Source organism: Spermophilus citellus (genome assembly GCF_964194105.1).
Source record: "Spermophilus citellus genome assembly, chromosome: 14".
Lineage (NCBI taxonomy): Eukaryota > Metazoa > Chordata > Mammalia > Rodentia > Sciuridae > Spermophilus > Spermophilus citellus.
Window position 1 is genome coordinate 47208674 of NC_138194.1, and position 26207 is coordinate 47234880.

The 26207-nt window shown below is 33.9% G+C and overlaps 1 protein-coding gene across 2 annotated transcripts; it reads left to right on the plus strand.

Moving 5' to 3' along the window:
• Positions 1-25079, plus strand: HNF4G (hepatocyte nuclear factor 4 gamma; the record flags this gene model as incomplete). 2 transcript variants are annotated; one of them, XM_081266572.1, is made up of 10 exons in its annotated part: positions 1-140; positions 4458-4631; positions 9026-9120; positions 12002-12108; positions 13938-14093; positions 17084-17171; positions 20018-20170; positions 20297-20533; positions 21535-21657; positions 24958-25079. In XM_081266572.1, the coding sequence occupies 10 exons, from the start codon at positions 1-3 to the stop codon at positions 25077-25079; spliced, it is 1395 nt and encodes a 464-aa protein (XP_081122698.1). The 2 variants fall into 2 exon arrangements, with proteins under 2 accessions (XP_081122698.1, XP_081122697.1); XM_081266571.1 differs by having other exon boundaries at positions 1-136; positions 4454-4631.
• Positions 25080-26207: the final 1128 nt, after the last annotated feature.

Below are 26207 nucleotides of genomic sequence, written 5' to 3' on the forward strand. Positions count from 1 at the left end.
ATGTGTGTCTCTCAGTCGATGATGAGGATATCAGAACCGATTCTGGACATGGACGTGGGAAATTACAGTGAAGTTTTGGACCCAAATTATACCACTTTGGAATTTGAAACGATGCAGATTTTATATAATTCAAATGGTGAGTGCTCATCTGCTTATAGATCTATGAAAAAGTAAACATAGTAAGGAGAAGTGAAGTTGAGCTTCCCAAAGGTGGTGGCTCAGGATTTTATTGCTGGAGAAATCAAGGCTTGTTTTTTAAGGATACAAACATGAGTTTTTGCACTTCATCACAAAATTTAAATTAATAATGCAATGGCTATTTTATGTTACAAGTAGAAAAACCCAGTTTTGTGTAATAAAGTAACCTCAGAATTCTGTCATGGGCTAGAGAGGTAAAAGGAGTAGTTTCAGCAGATACTTTATTTGCTGTAAATCACAGTAATAAATAACATTGGCAGATTGGCTGTGAAAAAATATTTTCTATGCAATATTTAGAATGACTTATGGAACAGAGTTTCTATAGAACACTGAATACTTTTACTGATTGCCTCCTCCTTTCATTATTCCAGTTTTTGGTTGCTGCTGAGGAGAAACTACATTTAAAATCACTGTCAAGCTTTTGTGTTGAACAGAAATATGAAAAGAAATAGAGGTTTATATTATAACCTCACTTGACAGGCTAATGTTTAGCCACACAAAGCTCTTGGTATTTATCTACTGTAACATTTTAACTTTAAATAAGACATGAATTGTCTTTGCATAATACAGTTTGCTATTGTCTTTGAATTTGGGTTTTCCCCCCAAGTATAAGTCTCGTCCAAGACAGACTATAATTGTTAGAACTTCGAATATCTTGTAATTGTGTATACTTTGGAATTTTTTTTTTGCGTGTGTATGTGTGCATATGTGTTTAGGTCAAGATTGAGAAATCATTTATATTAAAAGTATCCTAATATTCTACTTTAATGTACAATTTTTATGACACATGTTCTGGTTATATTTCCAGTAAGCAAATTCCAGTTATATTTCCTTTTTAACAGGGAGGTTTAAAAAAAAATGTCAAAAGATGAATTCTGAAATTTAAGCACAAATAGAGTTAAAATTAACCTATTGTTCAACCCTTAGGAAGTAATTATTTTGAGTAGACATGTTTCATAGAATTTCTCAATAGAATCATGACTTTAAAAAATGACTCTAGCTTCCTATATGATACCAACAGATTTACTATAAGAATTTACCAATGTATGCTATAATAACTAAATTGTATGGCTATTTTTCAATTATGATTTAACTTGTTTATAATAACTGTCAATTATATGTAACTATTGCTAAAGTTAGAATTAAATTTGTTTTTAATATTTCCACCTAATATTTAGAATATAATCAATTTTAAACACTTTGACTTCCATATGGCTAATGTTTTTGTTAATGTTACTAAAAGAAAAATTTTTTGCATTTTAGTTCTATAGTGTAGGATGATGAACCTTAAATATATTCCCATTAAAGTTTTTTATGACTTTATGAAATTATATATAGCAGTTTACTCAGAAGCATTAGTAAGTAGAATAAATGTGATGTCATGGGGTGTAACTGGGATATGACAACCTTTAATTTTATTTTTTTATATTAAATAGAGATATAATGAGTTCTTTATTATTATATAATTTATGGTAAATTAAAATTTTAATATACTACATGTGGAGGGTACTGGGGACTGAATCCAGGAGAATTTTACTTCTGAGCTATATCTTAGCCTGTTTTTTTGGTGGGGGATGGGTACCTCAGGGGCACTCAACCACTGAGCCACATTCCTAGCCTTTTTTTAATATTCTATTTAGAGACAGGGTTCCACTGAGTATCTTAGTACCTTGCTTTTGCTGAGGCTGGCTTTGAACTCGTGATCCTCCTGAGGCACTTAGCCTCTTCTATTTTGGGGGAGGGGTGAAGGGGGGGTGCAGTCTGCCAAGTATTGAACCAGGGGCACTTAACCACTGAACCACATCATATGACATATTTAAAAATATTGTTTATCTTGATACAGGGACTCATAAAGTTGCTTAGGGCCTCGCTAAGTTGCTGAGGTAAGATTTGAACTTGAGATCCTCCTTCCATAGCCTCCAGATTTTGTTTTGTTTTGTTTTCTGAGATAGAGTCTTGCTAAGTTGCACAAGTGGTCCCTGAAATGATGATACTCCTCCTTTTTCAGTCTTCTGAGTAGCTGGAATTAGAGGCATGTGCTACTGTACTTGGAATATATTCCCTTATAGTTAATATATTTTGAGTACATACAGATTTTAAAGATGCATTCAACAATATCAACTCATTAAAATATATTTATTTACTACATATTTATTTTTAATGCCTGCTCTTACAAAACTATACATTAGGGGGCTGGGGGTATAGCTCAGTTGGTAGAGTGCTTGCCTAGCATGCACAAGGCCCAGGGTTCAATTCCCAACATCACGCACCCCCCCCCAAAAAAAAAAAAAAACAACAACAACTATACATTAGATATTAGATGTCCTGTAGATGCCGGCACAATTCTAAGAGCTGGAAAACAGATAAATTCTTGAAGTTTATATTCTGTGCATAAAGATGGGTTACAAATGAGCAAACCAATACATAATATAATTTTAGGCAAGGGCATTTCTATAAAAATAATAATAATAGCCAAGCTCCAAGTTTTACTTGAAGGGTAGATGAGAAGTAACTTTTTAAAGTCTTACAGAAGAAATTTCCTTCCAGACAAGTGTAAAAGTTCCAAGGTCAAATTAGGGCTTCAAGAAACAAACACAAAATGGTAACACTGCTGAAGAATAGTAAACAGGATGAAAAGTGATACCAAACACTGGGGTCAGAGAGGTGGGGTTGGCAAAGGCAGGGAATTTTATCATGCAGTGTTTTACAGGTCCTGGTTAAGGGCATAGGATTTATTCTATCTAGTAACACATCATGGTGGGTTAGACATAGAAGAATGACATGGTATGGATTTCTTATGTCAAGATCTCTTGGGTGGCTTTGGGGTAATAAACAGAGGGGGGAGCAAGCTTAAAAGCAGGGAAGTTAGAATACAAACAACAGTAATTGTTGGTGAGGATGTGGGGGGAAAAAGCCACACTCATACATTGCTGGTGGGACTGCAAAATGGTGCAGTCAATATGGAAAGCAGTGTGGAGATTCTTTGGAAAACTGGGAATGGAATCACCTTTTGACCCAGCTATCCCACTCCTTGGTCTATACCCAAAGGACTTACAAACAGCATGCTACAAGGATACAGCCACATCAATGTTTATTGCAGCATAATTCACAATAGCTAAACTGTAGAACACTCTAGATGCCCTTCAGTAGATGAATGGATAAAGAAAATGTGGTATATGTACACAATGGAATATTATTCAGCAATAAAAGAGAATAAAATCATGGCATTTGCAGGTAAATGGATGCAAAGTGTAGTTAGCCAATCCCCAAAACCAAATACCTAATGTTTTCTCTTATAAAAGGAGGCTGATTTGTAGTAGGGTTGGGTGGGGGACTATGGAAAGATTAGACAAACTCTAGATAGGGCAAAGGGGAAGGAGGGGAAGGGAGGGGGCAAGAGGGTCAAAAAGATGGTGAAGTGAGATGGACATCATTACCCGAAGTACATGCATGAAGGCAAGAATGGTCTGAATATACTTTATATACAATCAGAGATATAAAAAATTGTGCTCTATATGTGTAATATGAATTTTAATGTATTCTGCTGTCATATATAACAAATTATAATAAAAAAAATTTAAAAGAAGCAGGGAAGTTAGATGGGAAGGTGTTGCAGAAGTCCATGGGAAGGATGATGATCAATTGGATAAAGGTGGAAATCTTTGGAATAAATGTGTATTTCAAATATTAATTTACTACTGAGTTAGAGAGGAAGGATGACCAAAAGGATGCAAGGATGACTCTCAAGTTTTTGGCACCAGGGACTAGATGGAACCATTGGCTTATATAAGGAAGATTGAAGAAAGAACAAGTTCTACAGATGGAAAAAAAAATCAAAGTTCTAGTTTTTGATACATTAATTTATGATTTTTATTTGACTTCAAAGTGAAAATATTGAATAGGTACTTGAGCATTTCAGGCTGATTTCCAAAGGAGAGATCAGATTAGAAACAATATTTAAAGATTTTTTCCCCTTTATACAGATGATTTTTAATGTCATGCAACTGTATAAGTTTCCTTTGGGAAAAAGTATAACAGGGGGACTGAACCACATGGATTCCCCAAATCTAATGGTCAGAAATATGAGATGGGAGTTATGAAAGAACCAGCCAGAGTTTAAAAGAAAATCCCTGATTTAAAGATTCTAGCAAGTCAAGAAATGGACTCTTTGGGGCCCATGTATAATTTTTAGAGCAATTTAATCAAGAATATTCAGTACTAACTCTAAATCTATTCTTCATTTTTTTTTTAACAGATAGTTCTGCCCCCGAGACAACAAGTATGAATACCACAGACAACGGTGTCGGTGTCAATTGTCTGTGTGCGATATGTGGGGACAGAGCAACAGGAAAACACTATGGGGCATCGAGCTGTGATGGGTGCAAGGGCTTCTTTCGACGCAGCATACGCAAGAGTCATGTTTATTCCTGCAGGTACTTCACATGCTCCATTAAGGAAAATGATCTTTTGAGATGTTTGAAATAGCATGCAAAAAGTAAGGGAAGAGCCAAGTGCCGTGGTGAACTCCTGTAATCCCACTGGCTCTGGAGGCTGAGGCAGGAGGATTGTGAGTTCAAAGCCAGCCTCAGCAATTTATCAAGGCTCTAAGTAACTCAGGGAGACCCTATCTCCAAATAAAAAATAAGAAGATCTGGGGGTAGAGTTCAGTGGTAAAGTTTCCCTGGGTTGAATCCCTAGTACCTCCCACCCTGAAAAAATAAAAGCAAAAAGAAAAAAATATTTAGAGCTTCCTTATATCTGTACCTCTAGGTAGAAAAATTCTACCTGGCAATGAAAGAGTGTGTGGGGGGTATGTATACAGGTGGTTCTTCTTTTATGAAACTTAAAAAGATATAAATAAATAAATAATCCACCTACCACCCATTTTAGACCAAAATAGCTGAATCTTCCAATGGCTACCTCCCACTTTCTCTTTCTACCTAGACTCCCTGAGGTACCTACCATCTGGAATTTGATGTTGATCTTTTCCGTGTGTCTCTTTATTGTTTTACCATGCTTGTATACCACTATACATTTTTAAAATCTGTACTTAAATGGTTTCTCAATGTGTTTATTTCTCCCTATGTTGATTTTCTTTTTAGTGTTGCACTACATCTTGGAGCTTTTAAAACAAAATTTTAAAAGTACAGATGATTTTGGACATTGTTGGTTTCCGTGAATGAAATTTAATTTTCAGTTCTAAAATTTAAACTTGTTTCTCATGCTACCTTTTTTTGTGACATTGAATTTAAATGTCTTGTCTAAAGCTTACTTACTTACATTTTATGTGACACACATAGTTTTTTTTTTAATTTTTTTTTAAAGAGAGAGTAAGAGAGGAGAGAGAGAGAGAGAGAGAGAGAGAGAGAGAGAGAGAGAGAGAGAGAGAATTTTTAATATTTATTTTTTAGTTCTCGGCGGACACAACATCTTTGTTGGTATGTGGTGCTGAGGATCGAACCCAGGCCGCACGCATGCCAGGCGAGCGTGCTACCGCTTGAGCCACATCCCCAGCCCACACACATAGTTTTTTTAAATGTTTTCTTGTCAATATCACAACACAGGTTAGGTTTAATTATTGCATCCTTATTGATATGACATTTCTTTCTTTGTGCATGTGGGGGAGTACTGGGGATGGAACGCAGGGGCTCCTGACCATTGAGCCACATCCCCATCTCTATTTTGTGTTTTCTTTAGAGACAGGGTCTCACTAAGTTGCTTAACACCTCTCTTGTGCTGAGGCTGACTGTCTCGGCCTCTGAGCAATTGGGATTATAATCATGTGCCACTGAGCCTGGCAATATGACAGTTCTTGAAGGCATATTATATCTAAGTTGAATATGGGCTACTGACCAAAATCAATAACAGAAGAAAATCTGTATTTGCTTTGTCAATGAAAAGGATGTTAGCATTTTTACATTGTTTTAAGAAAATGGTCATTTAAGAAGAAGTTAGCCTTCTTCCAAGATGTCATTTCATTTTCCAGGCTGTAATAAAAGTTAATATGAATAGCCAAATCCTGAAATATCTTCCTAGGATTCCCTGCAAATTTTTTCATGAAAGTTTGATCTAGGCTAACAGCTAAAAGATATATCAGTTATTCACTTTAAAAGCTTGGTAAATAAACAAAAATATGTATTGACATGGGTTTTGCTTATGTAGACATAAAAATTCTGGAAGTAAAACGTAAATAAATTTCCTCCATCGTAAACATTTTCTGTAGGATTACCTTAATTATTGAGCACTCCTGAGTAATTAACACCTAAAATAAAAGCAAAACAACACATAGACTTTTTTTGGAATTAGGTGGTCTGTTAAAAGTGTAATGTACATATATGAAAAAATGTCAATTCAGACACCTAAATCCAAGAACAGATTTTAAGAAGCCGAGAGGACCAAGACAAGAGCTTTGGGATTTTCACGGGGTCTGTATGGGGATGGTAGGAAAGAACTGCTCCCGAAGCAGCTTTTAGAAGCTTAGAAACTATCCTAGTCACAAGTATGGTTTAACTTCTTGCTCCTAAGCATAATGCATGCTGCTGCCAACATAGCCCCATTTACATGTTTTGGTATTAAGCAAATGCTATGATTTTCCACGTAGAAAATAGTTATGTTGGTGCTTCTATATTAGGAGCATAAAGCGTTTTTGACCTAAGATTGATGCAGTTCCTGAGATTCAGAAATTCCACCTCCAGGCTCTTTGACTGTTCCATCACACAGAAAGCCAGACTGTCCTTCCTAAAGCACTTCAAACTCCTATTTCAATACTTCTCACATGATGCTTTTGATAATGGCTACTTATAAATTTCTGTGTGCTCTATTGGATTATAATTTTCTTGAATGGAAGAGAAAGGTAATATTCCTCTGTTTAATCTCTATGCCAGGATTCCATATACCATAGGAACTTAATAATAGGTTTATTCAATTTTTCTTCTAATTTAGTATTGATTGGCTATGTTTTCATTCTTGTGATTTTTAGCCATCGGATCCTCTCTCCTGAGTCTTTTCAACTCTCATTTAAAATGAACAAGGTTTTTCCTCACTCTGAATACACATCTCTCCTTTAGCTCATTTGAAGTAGTCTTTAACATCTCATTCTATTTTAAGTGGTCACCCATGTATTTTAAAGAAAAATTTTATATGTAATAAAATGAATTACTTTATTCTCATCATTTAATAATCAACTTTAAATGATCAGTATATATCAGTGCCTATGGATAAGAGTTTTGAAGAAATGTTATTGTTTATTATATGATTAACATGTGCCCCAAACTCTGAAGTACATTCACACAACATTCTTTTAAGGCAAGACCTTTGTCCCATTTTACAAATGTAGATTGATGTCATTTAATATCCTCAAGTTCTACCTACAGTGAATGGCAAACTAGTTTTAGAAAAGACTATATATATTTTTAAGTACATAATACAGCTTTTTTTTTAGCATACTCAGATTTGTGTGACCGTCAAAACAATCAATTTAGAGCATTTTCATACCCTAGGAAGAACCTTTAGAAATCACTTCCCAATTGCCCCAGCTCCTTTTTCAACAATATGAGGTAATTACTAATCTTACTTAAAAGATTAATAATCCTCTTCTGAACTTTTCTCTTTTCCTTTCTTTTGGTACCAGGGGGAACCCAGGGGTGCTTGAGCACTGAACTACATTACCCAGGCCTTGTTCTTTTTTTATTCAGAGATAGGGTGTCACTAAGTTGCTTAGGGCCTTGCTAGGTTGCTGAGGCTGGTCTTGAACTTGTGATCGTCCTGCCTCAGTCTCCTGAGTCTCTGGCATTACAGTTGTGTGTTGCCACGCCCAGGTACGCCATTTCATGTATATGAAATCATAAAATATTTGTCCTCTTGAATCTGACTTGCTTTATTTAAATTAGAAATGTTGTAACAAGTATCAGAACTTATTTCTATTTATTGACAAATGGTAAGATTCAATTGTATGGATATACCACGTTTTATTCATCTGCATATCTCTCCACTTTTGGCTCTTATGAATAATTCTGATACCGACAGAAATTTTGTTATGTCCCTAGTGTGGAATCACTGTCTCAGATGTCAGCTCTATGTTTAATTTGTGAGAAAATGCCAAGCTTTCTTTCTTTCTAAGCAGCAGCAGCATTTAATATTGTAAGTAGGAATATGTGAAGATTCTAAGTTTTCCCACATCCCCACCAACACCGGACTGTCTGTTTTTTGTTTTTTGTTTTTTTCCTAATGTGTGTGAAGTGATACATCCTTATGCAGAAATTACATTCTCAGTGATGTTGTCAATTGTCTTTTGATTTGCAACTTGACTCTCCAGCTGATGGGAATTAAACCCAGAGCCTCAAGTCCTTCCAGTGAGCTGCATACCCAGCTGTGTAATTTGGCATTTAGTATAGATTTCAGTTGGAAGTGAGGTCATTGAAAATTAGTTGAAGAATGTTTAAAAGGAGAAAAAGTACAAAAGTGTAGGTGAATGGAGTTCTGATATATTCTGTCTCACATTGAAACCACTTAGCATTAAGCAACTAGAATTTACATCAGAAGATGTCTAAAACTAGATTGAACTTTCATGACTCATGATAGAAATGATCATGTACAGTGGGTAAATCTTAGTCACTCAGTTTTATTTTATTATAAAGACTGTGTGAGAGGTGAGGCTTATATTTCCATATACATGCTGATCATGAGCCTGGAAACAGTTAATTGTCTTATACCTTCTTTCTGTTGAGCAACATTAGACTATACTTATTTAAAATCCATTTGTTTGTATATTTTATTTTTTGACAAATGATAGTTTGCTGTAAGCTAACATCTATGTTTGATGTTATAGGTTCAGTCGCCAATGTGTTGTTGACAAGGACAAAAGGAATCAATGTAGATACTGTCGATTAAGAAAGTGTTTTCGAGCAGGAATGAAAAAAGAAGGTAAAAAATAGTGATGATGATGATAGTTAACATTATTGATGAAAAGTGGAATGTACAAATATTTTCATTAGTTACAATAACCTTTTTACTTTATTCTGATTTTCCTCAATATAGTAGTGAAGAATCTGTGAAAGAGTTCTTTGAGTTAAAGTATTTAGCCCAGGATACCCAGCTTGTAAGTGGTGGAGCCAGTCTTTATCTTGTGATTGATTATCTGACTACTGACATAATTCTCCCCAACACTATGCTACGTGGTCAACAAAATTATTGTCCAAACAGCATTCAAATATCCAGTTCAAAAGATAAATTGCAAAATCTATGAATAGATTGAATTTATAAATATATTTTAAACACATTTTTATCCTTAATAATAATCAAATATCTTTATTCATTTCATGAACATTAATGGAACATCTACTTTTTCATATGTTCATCCATCTAACAAATAGCTATTGAACACTATTTCCCAATCACTCTTCTAGGTGTTGAGGTTTTGGCGCTAAACAAAATAGACAAAATGATCCTCCCTTTTAGAGAGTTTATATTCTGTCAAGAGACAGAGACAATAGATTGATATGGTATTTATTATTATATGGTATATATTAAGTTCATTTTGAACATATTAAACAATCTGATTATATTCTGGTACATTCTGAACATGGGTAGTTTAGACACAAATGTGATGAGCACATTCTAAACACTGGCAGGCATAAAAGCTACAAAAGTTTATTCCTTTTAGTTTTGCTACATGCCTGTCTCTATAATAAGCCATTGTTCACAGTATATAATGTGCTGAAAAATAAAATTGAATTAAATCAGTATACTAAAGAAGTTAAAATACATCAAATTCATTTTGAACATAGCTAGTTTTTCCTTTATCTCTCAGTATTTTAAAACTGTAAAAAAAAATATCCATTAGCATTTCTCAGGTTGCTAATCTTAAAAGAAGACCAAAAAAAAAAAAAGTTCATAACATTAAAGCAAAAACAATTTTTCATTTTAAAATGACATTGTTATGTCCTAAGAGCTCTATTGGGTAGTTTATGGGATTAATTACATACTTTGTCAATTGTCTCCCTCCATTCCTGCTTGATCCCCAAACTTTACCTCTACTAAATTGTAAACAAATAACAGTTTTATATTTCCTTTATGAATTTTACAATTTATGAAATTAACTTATTTTTTAAAATATTAGATTATCAGCCGGGTATGGTGGTGCATGCCTAGAATCCCAGTGACTCAGGAGGCTGAGCCCAGAGGATTACAAGCTCAAAGTCAGCCTCAGCAACTTAGCAAGTCCCTAAACAACTTCGTGAGACCTTGTCTCACAATAAAAAAATAAGAAAGACTGGGAGGGGCATAGGGATAGGAAAGATGGTGGAATGCAATGGTTATCATTACCCTAAGTACATGTATGAAGACACAAAGGAGATGACTCTACTTTGTGTACAACCAGAGGTATGAAAAATTGTGCTCTATATGTGTAATATGAATTGTAATGCATTCTGTTGTCATATATAACAAATTAAAATTAAACATAAAAAAGAGACTGAGGATGGAGCTCATGGGTTAAACTTGATCATGTAAATGAAATTTTAAAAAACATAACAAACATCTTAATTTTTTTTTATTTCTACAAACTCATTTCCGAATGAGTCAGTTCAGGTTGAAAATCAATAACTCTCTGGTAGGAAAAAATAAAACAACACAAAAACCCCAGTAAGCTATCAGTAAATGTGATATTAAAATAAAATATTAACAAATCACTCCAACTTAAAGACTACTTACTCTCTCATAAAGTGAAAAAGTCCAGTATTTTTTCTTCTAACTTAATGGACTTCATAATTAATAGTAAGTTTAGAGTCTCTGTTACAAGACTTTGGTGTATTTCTATAATAAAATAATAATTGCCAAAATTTTTATAGTTTAACAGTCTATCTTTCCAACAGAACAGACTAGAGTATTAACCTAAACACTTTGGTACACTAAGCTGTGTTTTTCTCTTTGATAATTATTTTTTCATTGATAAATGAAAAATAATTTTGCCTTCCAACTTTTAAAATTCATCTTGACATTTGTCTTGTTTTGTTGTTTCTATGAGTATTTATACAAATATATAAGCTAATTCTCCCCTTCTGGCTCTTCTTTATATTTAAAAATGTAATTTCAGCAAGGAATTTGGAGAAATACATTTTTATTCCTTTCCCTTCTGAAAAAAGGATGCAATTCTACCTCTTCTGTAGAGACTTTTTTTTTTCCCAAAAAGCTGTCACTCAAACTTTAGTCTTTTCAGGAGATTCCACAGACTCATACAGCTCTTTTATTTTATTTTATTTTTTTAATTAACACCTGTAAATTATCTCAATGACAGTATTTCATAAGGGATCATAATATTGCAACCTTAAAATCATCTAAACTAAAATAAATTTACTTTCTATTCTGGTAGTGCTTAGGAAAAAGAAAATAGAATTTCAAAATTGATGACTCATATCTTCTGGGAGCAAAAAATACACTCTTATCTTTGACCTGGTCAATCTCATAGGTGACATTCTTCCTCTAGTTAGTGTATAGTTTGAGAGAATAGAAAACCAATCTATCAAAAACTTAACCTGGCAAAACAGGTTAACCAACACTTTATAGCATGCTTGCCATCATGAAGTCCCAAACAGTATTTTATGAGCTCTAGTGACAAAGACAAGCCCCTGGCTACTCCAACTTTTGAAATGGTACAGAATGAAAAGTTCAACTTTCTATCACCATGGTCTTTTAGAAAGACTATTTCTTGTTTTTTTTTTCTTTTGTATTTTTTTAATTTCAAACTGTATATCATGAAACATCTTAAAGAGATTTAACCAGTAATATTCTGCATTTTCTGTCTTAGCTGTGCAAAATGAACGTGATAGAATAAGCACCAGAAGAAGCACATTCGATGGCAGCAATATCCCCTCCATAAACACACTGTCACAAGCTGAAATTCGGTCTCGCCAGGTACGCACTGCATCCCAGTATCTAGCTTTGTATAATAGAATGAAATGTCTATTTGCACATTAGCATTGTGCTAAAATAATCCAAGTTCATCTGAATGTGTTCATGTCTAAAGTAAATCACACCTACACAAGTCTAAGGCTTTTACTTTGTAAGCATTCGGGGGACTGCTGATTTGATTTTGACTTTTTTTTTTTTTTTTGGAACAAGAACCTATTATAAAAAGAACAAGCAAATAAATTTCAGTTTAAGATTGTTCGAGGGAAGAAAAGAGTTTGTTTATAAGGTTGATTAATAGTTCCTAATGGCCAAGTGCAGTGGTGCATGCCTGTAATCCCAGTGGCACTGGAGGAAGAGGCAGGAGGATAGCAAGTTGAAAGCTAACCTCAGCAAGTTATCTAGGCCCCATGCAACTTAGCAAGGCCCTGTCTCAAAATAAATCATAAAAAGGGCTGGGGATGTTGCTCAGTGGTTAAGTGCCCCTGGGTTCAATCTCTGGTACCTAAAAAAAGTTATTACTGCATACCACAATGTTGAGGCGGAAGAAGTATTTTTTACTATTGGTTGATTCTGTAAAATCAGTTGCTATAACTTTTGGGAAGCACAGTGAAGACTTGTCATTAGGGCTTCTTTCTCTGAAGATGATTTGTGACCTTAGGAAGTCACCTTGACGTCTGCTATGGAAACAGGTATTTAAATACAGACCCAGAATTCAGAAAGCACGGAGGAAACACAACTTTATTATTTTAAGTTTCTATAATATCAGGTCTAAAATTTTTAAAATAATTAGTTACATGCATAAAAATAAACCTCTTAAAGATCCAGTGAGGAAATCCTTTAAAGAAAGTTTATTTTAGCATTGCCCCTACTAGAAACATTAATAATATTTTTCTATTATAAAGTAAAAATAATATTTTTCTATTATAAAGCAAATTATGAAATAGGTAAGTAATCAGTTCTCATAAAGAGTCAATGAGGCTACTTTCGTTTTTGATAACACAAAGGTAATATGATGAGGTTGACATTCCCATTATCATCATTATTACTTGAAGATTACTTGATGGTCCAATAAAGCATTTACAGAATGGCTTAAGGGGGGGGGGGCTGTGAGGAAGTGCCAGGTACATGAAGACACACACAGATTCATGTTCAAAAACAAAGTTCACAAAAACTTTTAGATAGTATTTTAAATTACTTTTTAACACCACGTATTTGTATTTGTGTTATTCCTATTATTTGCAGTTTTAAAAATGTACCATTATATGCTAAGCTCTGCAACATAGTTGAATCAGATTTTGGTTTTCTTAGTTTTATTTTGATGGGCTTTTGTTTAATGCAGCATCACAAAGTATTTCTGGTTTCTTGTCTAAATCTTTTCTTCCCAATTTGGTAAACTTTATCCACCTAATAAATGTATTCTGAGTAAAGATCAACAAATTGAAGATGGACTACCTTAATGGAATTTTAATTTTAGTTAAAAATAAAATCACAAAGCATATTTCATGTGGACATTACCTATCTCTTTATGCAGCCTATTGAAGTGTGAAACTCCCCCAAAATTGTCATCACTTAGTTGAAACATTTGGCTTTTAAAATAAGATACTGCTGTCAGAGTGTGGTGATATCTATTGACTGCTTTCAGTTTTACTTGAAAACGGATAGGATATGTATTTTATTTCTAAATTAAAGAATGTTTAATACATTTCAAGATCCTGTGACAATGATATTGCCTGCTTCAGTGGTGTTTACTCCACACAGTTAGGGGAAACAGGGAAATAGTGCTATGTATTATTTTAAATGATAAGTGAATATAATGTTCTTCTTAATGCCAGATCTCAGCCTCAAGCCCTGGGGTCAGCACTGACATAAATGTTAAGAAAATTGCAAGTATTGGTGATGTCTGCGAATCTATGAAACAGCAGCTTTTAGTCTTGGTGGAATGGGCTAAATATATTCCTGCCTTCTGTGAGTTACCACTGGATGACCAGGTATAAATTGAAGAAATTGCGACTGTTTTAAAACAGATTTTGAAAATTCCTTAGTTTTGTGCCCCTTGAATCCCATTTGTAACACATTTACTATATTAGGCAATGGAGAAATTACCTTGTGAGAAAAGGATTGGTCTTCTTATCTTTTCCCCTTCTTGTTCTATACAGAGGCATTACTGTTTGACTTCTGTTTTAGAGGTCTTGCAGACTTATTGATTGGATAAGAGTGGATCAAAACACGGTTCTAACCTCTTGGAGTTTCAAGAGCTTATGTAAGGGAGAAAGACCAGCAAATAACCATCATTTTTGAGTCAAGGTATTAGAAGAGCAAATGTCCAGGGGTAAAAGGCAAATTGTGGTATCTTGGGTTTCCCCAAGATCTCACATAAAATCCCTCGGAAATACCTGGCCAGTCCTAAACAGAAACCCACCAGGATATGTTGATGTCTTTGTGATGCTTTATACAATTAAAGTGTAAGTTTTGTCCTTTGTGCTGCTAATTTTCTTCTAGCATTTATTATATAAAAATTACAGTTATGGAAAAAAGTCTACAGATTCATGATCTGAAGTCTAGAGAAATAATAAAAATTAGACACAGTCATCTTTTCCTGATACATGCACTGTTATATTTTTGTATATGTTGAGATATTTTAATAAATTAAGAGCTTGGATTTCCTAATTAGTCTATGAAGTTTAGTTTGTTTCAGGTTCATTTTGAATTCTTTGTACTAAGTAGGATATATTTTTTCAGTAGATGAAAATCATTTGAAAGTTTCCTTTCTTATCACATTGAGAAAAACAATCATGTTAAGTGTTATACCCAGTTATATTTATACACCTTTTGACCAGTGTTCTTTATCTTTGATACATAAAAACAAAGAAATAATAAAGGGCAGGGGAATGATTGTGTAAAAACATTGCAAAATATTTACACAGAGAACAAAAATTATCCTAGGAAGTGAGATGTTATATTTCTAAAAGAACATTTCACCTGGTTACAAAGAAAAAAAAATACTGTGAAATCTGAAATAATTCTTAAAATGTTCTGTAACTGCTTTCCTGGAATGAGTCACTGTTATTGACATGTCATAAAGATAGCTTGACTGAGAAAGTTATGCCAGAATGAATAATACTAAATTGCTAAAACCTACTAGTCTCACCCCAAGCAATATAAGTAAGGTTACGTTATTTATCAGCTTTATACTTTTATTACCATTCTTGTTTAAAAGTTGCTGACTTTTGTATGAAGACAATGATTCAAATACTGGGAAATTGAAATCCAGTAACCAGTCAAAAATGGGTTTTGTTTGCTAACTGACACTTAATATTAACAGTATAAAATTAATAGCCATGGTTTAGTGAATGTGTATTGTGGTGTGGTTAAGGTTCTGTGGAATTAGCTTTAAGATACATTATCAATCACATTATTTCATTTAATTCTCTAGGGAGTTCTGTGGTATGAGGTGTTATCTCCACAGTTTCTGAAACTAAACCCTAGATTTGTTAAGTTCATTCCTTAAATTTATCCAGTGAATATTTATTAAGAGACTCCTGTGCAGTTTTAGGCGCTATGGGTAATATGCCAGGAAAATACAGATTGCCTTACTAGTCTCATAAAGTTTGTTTTTTATTTGGGAGAGAAAGACAATAAAAAATAAACAAATTATGAGTAAGTTAATTCTAGGTGGGGAAAAGTTCTATAAAATGCTATAAAATGACATAGAATGAGTTGTTAGAAAATGACTGGGGATGAAAAGAGATACTTTATAGTGAGATCCGAGAAGATATTTCCTGAGAGCTGGTTCACAAGGGGTCAGGCACATTGAGATCCAAGCAGAAAGAATACTGGGTCCTGGAACAGCATGTGCAAGGGTTGTGAGTCAGGCAGGAACAATGTGAACAAGGAGTGTTTCAAGATAAAGTCAGAAATGTGGAGATCAGAGGCAGAACATGGAACTTCCCCTATTTCTTCCATCATCTAGGAAGCCAGGATTGGAGAGTTTGGATTGTATCCTAAGAACAATAAGAAACCATTCAAGAGTTTTCAGTGGAGGAATGATATTAAGAGGTTACTATTCTAAAAGTATCACTTTGAAGGATGATGTAGAAGGATGTATAATGGAGAACCCAGAAGGAAAGCAAAAATACCTACTGAATGTGGATGGTCCAGGCCACAAATGACAAGAGCCTGGACTCCTGAAAGCAGTGGATGGACTTGGCTTATATTTTGAGAAGCAGCACTAAGATTTTCTGTATAGTTAGAGTCCTTTTTGGATGTAAACAAACATTTTGCACTAAGGTGATTAAAACATCAGAGAAGCCTGACGTTGGTAGGCATTGCATTTGAAATGCTTCCTATTCTTCCTTGTGGTGGTGCCCACACCTGCAGCTGAGTATAGGAATGAAGCTCATTGTAGAACTTAATGCACAGAATCAGAAGCTCAACCTGGAAGGTGGCAGTACCCAGATCTCTATCTTTTCTTCACTACAAGTCCTCGCTTTGCTTTTGTTTAGTTTATTATATGCCGAAGATTATGTTTTACATAAATTTATACCTTAGTCATCATGAGCAAACTCTGAGATGCTTTATCTCCACCTCCACTTTACAGATGAAATCAAATGAGTCCCAAACATACAGGTGGACCTCATCAAGGTTAAAGGGTCCTGAGTGGTCAAGCTGAGATCTGAGTTCTATCCTGATTCTGTTTCCCTCCAAAACAGTGAACTAATCTGATTTTTTTTCTCATGCCATTGTGTCACTTGTTAAGTCCTTTTAGAAATTTCAGAAAGACATTCTATTGATATACTAGGGTAGAAAACTAGAAGGATTACTGATATCAAGTGCCTATGAATATTATATTTTATTAGAACAAAATGAAAAAAAAAGCCCCATGCTTAAAGAACATTGAAACTTAATCAGACTCATACTATGCCATCTTTTAATCATTATATTTTATAATTAATTGTTAAACTTGGAATTTTTCATTAAGGTGGCCCTGTTGAGAGCTCATGCAGGGGAGCACTTACTGCTTGGAGCTACGAAAAGATCCGTGATGTATAAAGATATTTTGCTTTTGGGTAAGTGTATATATACATATTTTTTAATTTAAGAAGAAATCATGCACATTTCATCCTTCAGATAATATGCAGGATCTATTCTATATGTCCCAAGCATTCACAGACACTGTCAATGGTACTCTTGCTTCACAGGTTGGACTTAATTGATTTTGTCCTCACTCAGCTTTATACTTTCTTGCCTTGATTGTGTGTAAGTTCAGAGAACAGTGAAATGATCAGGGAACATTAACATTTAAAAATGAAATGGAGATGTTGCTCAATAAATATAATATTGAGGTGTGTTAAGTCTCAGCAGAGCAAAGAATTAGTGATTTAAATAACTACCTGCAGAGTTCCAGTGTATTTTCACACTCCTTCACTGTTTGCTTAATAACTATTTTATACTCTAATGTGATGAACCACTAGGATCTCATTGCCTCTAATATACTATAAAATAATCAGGGACAAAGGTTTGATGGAATGTTTGAAGAATTCTTATAAAAGTGATAGAAAAAGCAAAATAGGATGGCAGGCGAAGATGGAGAAAGACTCAGATGGAAATATTTGTTTTCATTAATTGTTCCAATACTCCACCTTTTCTTAACTCATAAAATAGATTTCTTTTATGATAGCATCATGTTTACTACATAGTATCTGGGTTCCTTTTGACATAAATATATACATACAAGGAATTTTATTTCAATACTCATTCCTCCTTTTTCTCCTCCTCCCTTTCGCTTTTCTATCTCCTTATCTTCTTTTCAGTTCTTTCTTTATTCATTTTTGATTGGTATGTTCTCCATATAGATAAAGGAAATATTCTCTTTGGTGCATTTATATATGTATATAACATGATTCTGTTAGATTCATTCCATAAATTAGATTTTGAGTGTTGAGATCCTTCTAATGTTTGTTAGATTTACCTCTCCATGCTTTGTGCATAATGAGAATTTGAGTAGTTTGTTTATTTAGTACTGGGATTGAACCCAGGGGCTTTACCACAGGGCTACATTCCCAGCTGTTTTTTTTTTTTTTTTTTTTTTTTTTTTTTTTTTTTTTTTTTTTTTTTTGAGACAGGGTATTGCTAAATTCCTGAGGCTGGCCTTCAATTTGCAATCCTTCTGCCTTGGCCTCCTCAGTGGTTGGGCTTTCTGATTTGTGCTCCCTCATTGGGCAGATGAGTTAATTTTTCTGTGATAGATAAATGGAACACAATGTAACAATAGCTAAGGTTTAGTGAGGGCTCATTACATAAATGCTCTACTCTAAGTACTTTGCATATACATACATGCTCTCATTTAATCATTTAAATAAGTACTCTTCTGTTCAGTCCAATTTGCTGATGAGAAAACAGAGGCAGATTATGTTTATCTAAGAGCATAAAGGTAGGAGAGAGCCAGGATTCTAAACCATATCACATGACTGCAGATTATGCCCTGAAATTCTGTTAAACACTTCTGCATTCCTAATAAGCATCTCAAATAGTGTTCTCCCTATAGATCTGAATGCAATATCCCATAGAAAACAGCATCTGTTATATAATTCTAAATCATTTTACACTGAATAGTTAACTTTTTTGTAAGAAAGGGTTAAGATTCCCACAGAAAAGGGTAATTATTTGAGAGGATGGATATACTAGCTTAATTATAATAATCATTTCCCAATGTATATGGATACCCAAATACAAAATTACAGTATACTTTAAATATATACAATGTTTTTATCTCTCATATCTCAATAAAGCTGGGTGGAAAAACAGAGTGAGGCTGTTAATCTGAAGATTCTTGTTAATCAACTTCCTATTACTATGATCTGAGATAATCATCTTAAAAGGTTTATTTTGTTTCATACGTTTGTGGAGTTTTCAGTCAATTGGTCCCATCACTTGGGGCATTTGGTGAGGCAGAGCATCCTGGTATGGAGTGTATAGCACAGAAGAGATGCTCACCATATGGTGGCCAGGAAGGGGCTACAGATTCCCATATCCTCTTCAAGGGCATGACCCCAAGGACCTCACTTCCTCCTACTAGGCCCCACTTTTTAAATGTTCCACCACCTTCCATGAGATGGCAACCAAGCCTTTGATACATGGGCCTTTGGGGGGGTATTCAAGGTCCAAAATGTAACAGTTGTCTTAGACTACAGTGGAAGAATTTGGAATATTATGCTTTTTATAAAAACAGAACATAATAATTTAGCTTTCTTTCAGAAACCATAATGCACATTCATCATATTATAGCCAGAGAATTTCTAAGTTAGAAAGATCTTGAGGTGGTTGGGTGATTCAGTTCTCTGGCCAATTGATGTACTCCTTTAAGTCCAGCTCCTTACAGTGGTCATCTCACCTCTATTTAAAGAAACCCAGAAGAGGGAATGTACCATCCATGGAGGGAACTCATGAGAATACACATGCTCATTCTGAAAAATCAACTTCCTTTATTCAGACGTCTTAAAACTGTCTCAATAGTTCTTATTCCTTCCTAGGCCTGGGGCACCTAAGGAGTGCTGTTTTTAATCCACTGTAAGCAAGGAAGATTCTTTAGGATTTGTATTATGTTCATTAATGAGTAAGACACTAATAGGTGACTGACAAAGAGGAGAGCTAATCATTATATTTTGATTTTCCCCTGTCAATTATTAGCTTGTATTAGTCTGTACTTTTGTGCTATCACCAGCAAGTGAGGTTGTTAAAATGCATGTGATCCCATTATCATTGTTATTGATCCTTTAAGTACTCCTAAGGTCGAACATCACTAAACACTACTGAGAGATGAAGCCCTAACAACTCCTTCTAAACCTTGGTTTGTAAAACCTTAAATATCTGACAATTTGGGTAAGGAGGTAGTTCCTTTTTCTTTTTCTCCTAGGCAACAACTGTGTCATTCACCGAAACAGCTGTGAAGTCGAGATCAGCCGTGTAGCCAATCGGGTTCTCGATGAGCTTGTCCGACCATTTCAAGAAATCCAGATTGATGACAATGAGTATGCTTGCTTGAAGGCAATTGTATTTTTTGACCCAGGTTTGTTTTCAAAATCCCCTTAAAAATAAAATAATGAAAGTTAAACTAATTATTTGTATTAGAATAGCTCCTCTCATTCGCTAGCTTGATTCAATCTTCAAATTGTGCCTTTTGTCTTTTTATTAGATGCAAAAGGACTAAGTGACCCAGTAAAAATTAAGAACATGCGGTTCCAAGTGCAGATCAGTCTAGAGGACTACATCAACGACAGGCAGTATGACTCCAGGGGCAGGTTTGGGGAGCTGCTCTTGCTCCTGCCCACGCTGCAGAGCATCACGTGGCAAATGATCGAGCAAATACAGTTTGTGAAGCTTTTTGGAATGGTTAAAATTGACAACCTGCTTCAGGAAATGCTACTGGGTGGTGAGTACATTTAAGAATTTCTATTATATTGATTCAAATCACACTAAGTAGCTTAGAGCATGTTTGCCGGATTTACTTACTTTTTGTCTACATTTATTTCATCTTTTCAAGTTGCCTTATGTTCCTCCTGATTTTTATCTTCTTCTGCCATGACATAATAAATTCAATTTGTTGCATTTAGAAAGTCTGCAAAAACCCTTTAGAGTGGGGTAAAAATAGTGGAAAAGATTCAAATCCCCATTCTTACCAGAATTCACCATCTTTCCTCCATAGTCCCTTTTACTTCAATTTTCAAATATTTCCACATAAGGAAAATAGAAATGTATTACCTATTTTTAGGACCTCTTGAGGAGTGTGTGGTGTGTGTGTGTGTGTATCTCCTAATTCCTTTAAATCTTAAAGAATATAGGTATTGTAAAATAGCCTAAACACACACACACACACACACACACACACACACACACACAAAATAGCTTAAAATGAACATTTTTGCTCCTGGGTTATTGACACAAAATTGTAGAAGAAGAAAATGATATTTTAATGCTGCAAATAAAATGTGAGGAATAACTTAAGAAATTATTTAAAGTTCGATATAGATTAAATGTCCTTATAAATACACTATTTGTGTTTTAACTTTTCTGGTGCTTAATATCTTTCTGAAATAAAGGTTGATTATTGTATTAGGGTGGTCCCAAATACCATAAACTCGAGGTAAGCGATTCTTGGAATTGTTTTAATAATACGCAGTAAACCTAATGATTCCAGGAAATGGCACACAAGGTCCCTTATTAATAAACAACATTATGCTACAATATTCATCTAGCTAATATGCAGTGAAAGCTGACATTGTCTTTACTATGATAGTGGTTCTATCAATTTACATTTGAATTCTCAAAAAGCACTTGGCAAAAACAGCAATATTTAAGCTGTCAAATATTTGTGCCAAGATAAACCTGCCATTCTCCATAAATATCACTAATGCAAGCATCTATCTTCTTTAGGTGCTTCCAATGATGGAAATCATCTTCATCATCCAATGCACCCACATTTGTCTCAAGACCCATTAACTGGACAAACTATACTTTTAGGTCCCATGTCAACATTGGTTCATACGGACCAGATCTGTAAGTATCTGAGCTACTTTTCTACCACAACATTCTGAAACTTAATTATTTGAGAAATAGTTGAATTTGGGTAAGTCTCCAATAGTACCCATAAATTGCAAAAAAAAAAAAAAAGTGGGTACAATTTTTTTTCTCCAGAACTAAATTGTGGGAAATTGTTATATTCAGTTAGTCATTTATTCTCTCTAGATAAGATTTTTTTTTTTTCATAAACAGAAGATGTGAACTTCATGGGTTTTAGGAACACAAAAGAACAGACAGGTAGTCCTAGCTCTGCATGATGGTGCAGGACCATAAAAAGACCGTATAACTTGCAATCACACAAAGGAATCCTAATAATCAGTGGAAAAATTGTGTTGATTATTAAGATCTTTAAAAATGTCAAAACATTAAGAACTCATTTACCTATAGTTTATAAATGTATAGATAAATTGAATAATCTTTTTTACTCTAAAACATTAGAAACAGTTTTTTATTTCTTTGTGAATTGTGAAGAGTAATTTGCACAGTGCTTTCTGCCTTTTTTTTTTTATAATTTACAATTTGGAAGTGTAAATGTTCTCTGTGTCCTGATGAATTTTACTCCTTTGGAAGTTTGGATCATTTTCCAACATTTGATCCTTTGTATGTTTAATTTCCTGAAATATCTTTGAGAACTTATTTGATGCGAAGGTTTTTGCTGATTTGACTTTCTTTGCGACAATGTTGTTCCTTTCATCACATTGATTTTCCTCATCAGTTTTTCTTCCATCACTTCCTGGCTCAGACAGTGGCTGTGTCCCTGTTCCCATGCTCAGCTATGTTGGATTTGAATTTCACTTCCTGCATTTCTTTGCTTTCATCATAACTGGCCAATTCTCTTTCAGTTATCCTTTTTTTTTTTTTTTTTTTTTTTTTTGTAAAATGTTACATGAATTTATCATGGGGAGGCAAGGAACCAATGGAACTTTAAACTTTGTTGCCAGTGTGTGGACTGAAGAAAAGATGTTCAGTGATCAATCAGACAGATGTGATCAGTAACTGATTACAAAACACATCTGTCATTTATGCAGGCATTTGTAGACGGAAGAGTTAGTAGTAAAGTTTTATATTTATGCAGTTACAGTTAACGTGAGTTACCATGGGAATTGAAATTTGAACAGTGTTGTTTCGAGAGTGATGCAATTTAAGCCATGGTAATTGTAATTTTTGTGTAGCAGAGTTGTGCAAAGTGAGAGCTGCTTCTCTTTGGAACTCAAATGACTATGTAAATATTAGAAGTTGTTAGTAGCTAAGTTAACTGGATATTGTTGGAGCTTTAATACAGAGTCCAGTTTTCTAAGCTACTCTGGCGATAAACATTTTTTTTTTGATAAAGATAAACTAAAACTGATTGCTTCTGAATTTATACTAGTGAATTCAATATTTACCTCGGATTCATTGCCTTTGAGTGCCAAACCAGCTGTCTCACTGAAGTGACTTGAGTTATTGTGTTATAATTATTATTTACAGTTGCATTGCCTAGTGAATTTACAATAGTCTTTAATAACCAGTTGCAATGTGTTTTACCCAAGTGCTCCATATAATGTAATAACAATTTTGGAAGTTCCACTTGATTGCTAGCTAGTGGCAGGGGAAGTTAAGACTACAGAACTGCTTGCTGTTCTTTAGATATAAATAATGGTAGAGCTTTGGGCAAATTGTATCCAAAACATTTTTTTTTACTTCATGAGAAATGAAATTGTTTGGAAAAAATACAAATTCTGGAAACAATATGGCATACCTATTGCATAGGTCTTAATGTACTTGAAAGAGATTGATTTAGGACCATCCTTGCAAAGTATTTAATAAATTAATAAGAGGAAGGAGAGAAGAAGAGAGCTCAATGCCAGAAAGTCTATGCAGTCATTTCTCTCACAAATCACTTATTCATAATCTGCAGAGTAAAACATAGTAACAACACATCAAGCATCAATTGGCAAGGCAGTTTGAGAAGTCCATTGGAGTAGAATCTTTTACCTTTTAAATGCTAATGTTTTAGTATTTTTAAAACAAATTTGCTGTTCCTTATATTTTAAGAATCTCATCATCACAATTTTAATTTCCCCTCTTTCAGCATAATATTTATGAGAATCACTTGTAAAGTTAAACTTGACTTTGCTTTTAAAAAAATGATGTATAATTTATGCAAAGCCAAAACTCGTTCAACAATTTAAATTCATGCATTTTTTTTTTTTGGACTTTCAGATAGGGCCACTGCAATTTAAAATCCATTCTAAATATCCAGAAATAATTTGAAAGAAAATTTTGGATATTCTTTTGTCAATAAAACTACATGTAAAAATGTTATTTATAAGTAATTATTAATCTATATTAATAATAATATAAAATTAATGTATTAGTGACTGGTAAATGGGACTTTTCTTGTTTTATGTAGAGGTTTTAAAAACTGAGGGGAAAAAATAAAACTCTATAAAATTTATAGTGCCACAGGCTGACCAAACATTTCCAAGCCATTAGTTTTGTTAAACATATGAAATAATAACTGTGAGTAATAAAATAATAGTTCAAGGTTTTTTTTTTTTTTTAATTCCAGAATAGCTTCTGGATTATTTTATATGGTAAAAATCCCCATAGGAAGAAATACTATTCTAAACAGTGAAGTATTCAAATTACAACTTTTTATATTCAATTCAATTTATTTTATATTTAATTACTCAGGCTTACTCTTTGCATTGAAGGGGAAGGGACCAACAAGCTCAACTGTAATAGAATAATTGTGAGGCAACAGAGCCAGTGTGTTTCAGACGCTTCTGATTATAGCTTAATTTTCACAACACTTATAAAGTATCTTAATTCTAATTTTTTATGCCATCTAATATATCTGAATTAGTAGAATCCAAACCAAATATATTTTAATTCTATGTGCATTTTGATTGCAAATATTATGAAGATTGCTTACTAATATTTGAAAAAACTAACATTCTGTTAATTTTTGTCATTGACTTCTTTCTACTGCATTTGTTAGGAAATTAAATGCTCATGAATGCTTTTAGGAAAGGAATACCAAAAAGTGACTATGAAGATTTTTGTGTGTGTGCATGATCTTTTGCTATTTAATGCTATTTGGGGAGGAAGATGAGATTGCTTTTCCATTAGTATGATTATACACTGAAAATGCATTATACAAATCAGTACTTTACATATGATCTTTTAAAAAATATTTCCAAAATATAATAATGCATGTTGGCATTGTGTAGGGCTAATGAGGGTGGAGAGGTTGGTGCTACCATCACAGATAATTCTATGATTCTTTTTCAGCAACTCCTGAAACCCCACTACCTTCACCACCACAAGGCTCTGGACAAGAACAGTACAAAATAGCTTCAAATCAAGCTTCAGTTATTTCACACCAGTCCCTCTCCAAACAAAAGCAATTGTGAGAATGTGTTTACTTCTGAATAGCACTGCACAAATGTGAAAGGCTTTTGGTCTTGAAATATCTCAGGATATAACTTTTGGCAAACTCTTAGCCAAGGCTTCTTCATGGTGCTGTTATAAAATGGTATCCTGTTTTCTTGTTTATATGCTCATTTTGTTTGTCTTTGCTATGGTGTAAAACTTTCATATGCAACCAATGTACATTTGAGTTGGAATTTGTTTATATAGTTTCCAACTGCTCCTGCACTGTGCCTGAACTGGTTAAATCTTATGTACTACTTTCATTTGTTTTCATAATATTAATTTAAATCTGTAAATAATTGCTTTGCTGTGATGTGATGCAGAACTAAGTGTTCTTTTTGGCTAAGAACAGATCAGAAATCCAAGGTTAATATGAAATGAACCAGTTTTTTTTTTTATAAATTATAAACTTGCAGATTTAGAAAAATAAAGCAGTGACTATAGAGTAGAGGACATTTATTTGAAGAAGAATCACTACTTATGGGCATTCTGTGGCTAACAAGCATGTCTTTGGTTCACGGTTCTGAAGTTCAGAATATTATAAAAAGCCATTCTAAGAATAACTGTATACTCTTTGAAATCTATGTTTGAAGATATAGTCTAAGATATCAGTTAGAATATAAGCTAAACTGTAACAAAGATGCCCCTAAAACAATGTTTAAACCAAGAGAGACATTTATTTCTCTCTCCTCAAACAATCTAGCAATAGTCATCCATTGACTAGAAATTAGCACAAACCTGCACCCAGGGAGGCCAGGGGAATCCTCTTTGTGTGGGAAGCCTGTTCCAGCTAATGCTGGATATCTCTGGGAGAACTGAACTGGGAGATAAATGAGCCATCTACCATACATGTGCCTCATTTAATTCTCATGGTAAGTCTATAAGAGAGGTATTACCATTTCTTTTAAAAATAAAGAAGCCTTTAGCTTGAGGGTTCAAGGAATATAACCAAAGTTCATAAACCCAAAGAATAAGAGATCTACATGCAAACCCAGCTCTAGTTGACTTTAGTAATAATGTATACCTTACAGCATGGTATTTAAATACACACAACAGAGTTGGGATTGACCACCAGCAATGAGTGTGAAATTGTTGTAACTGAATGAGAA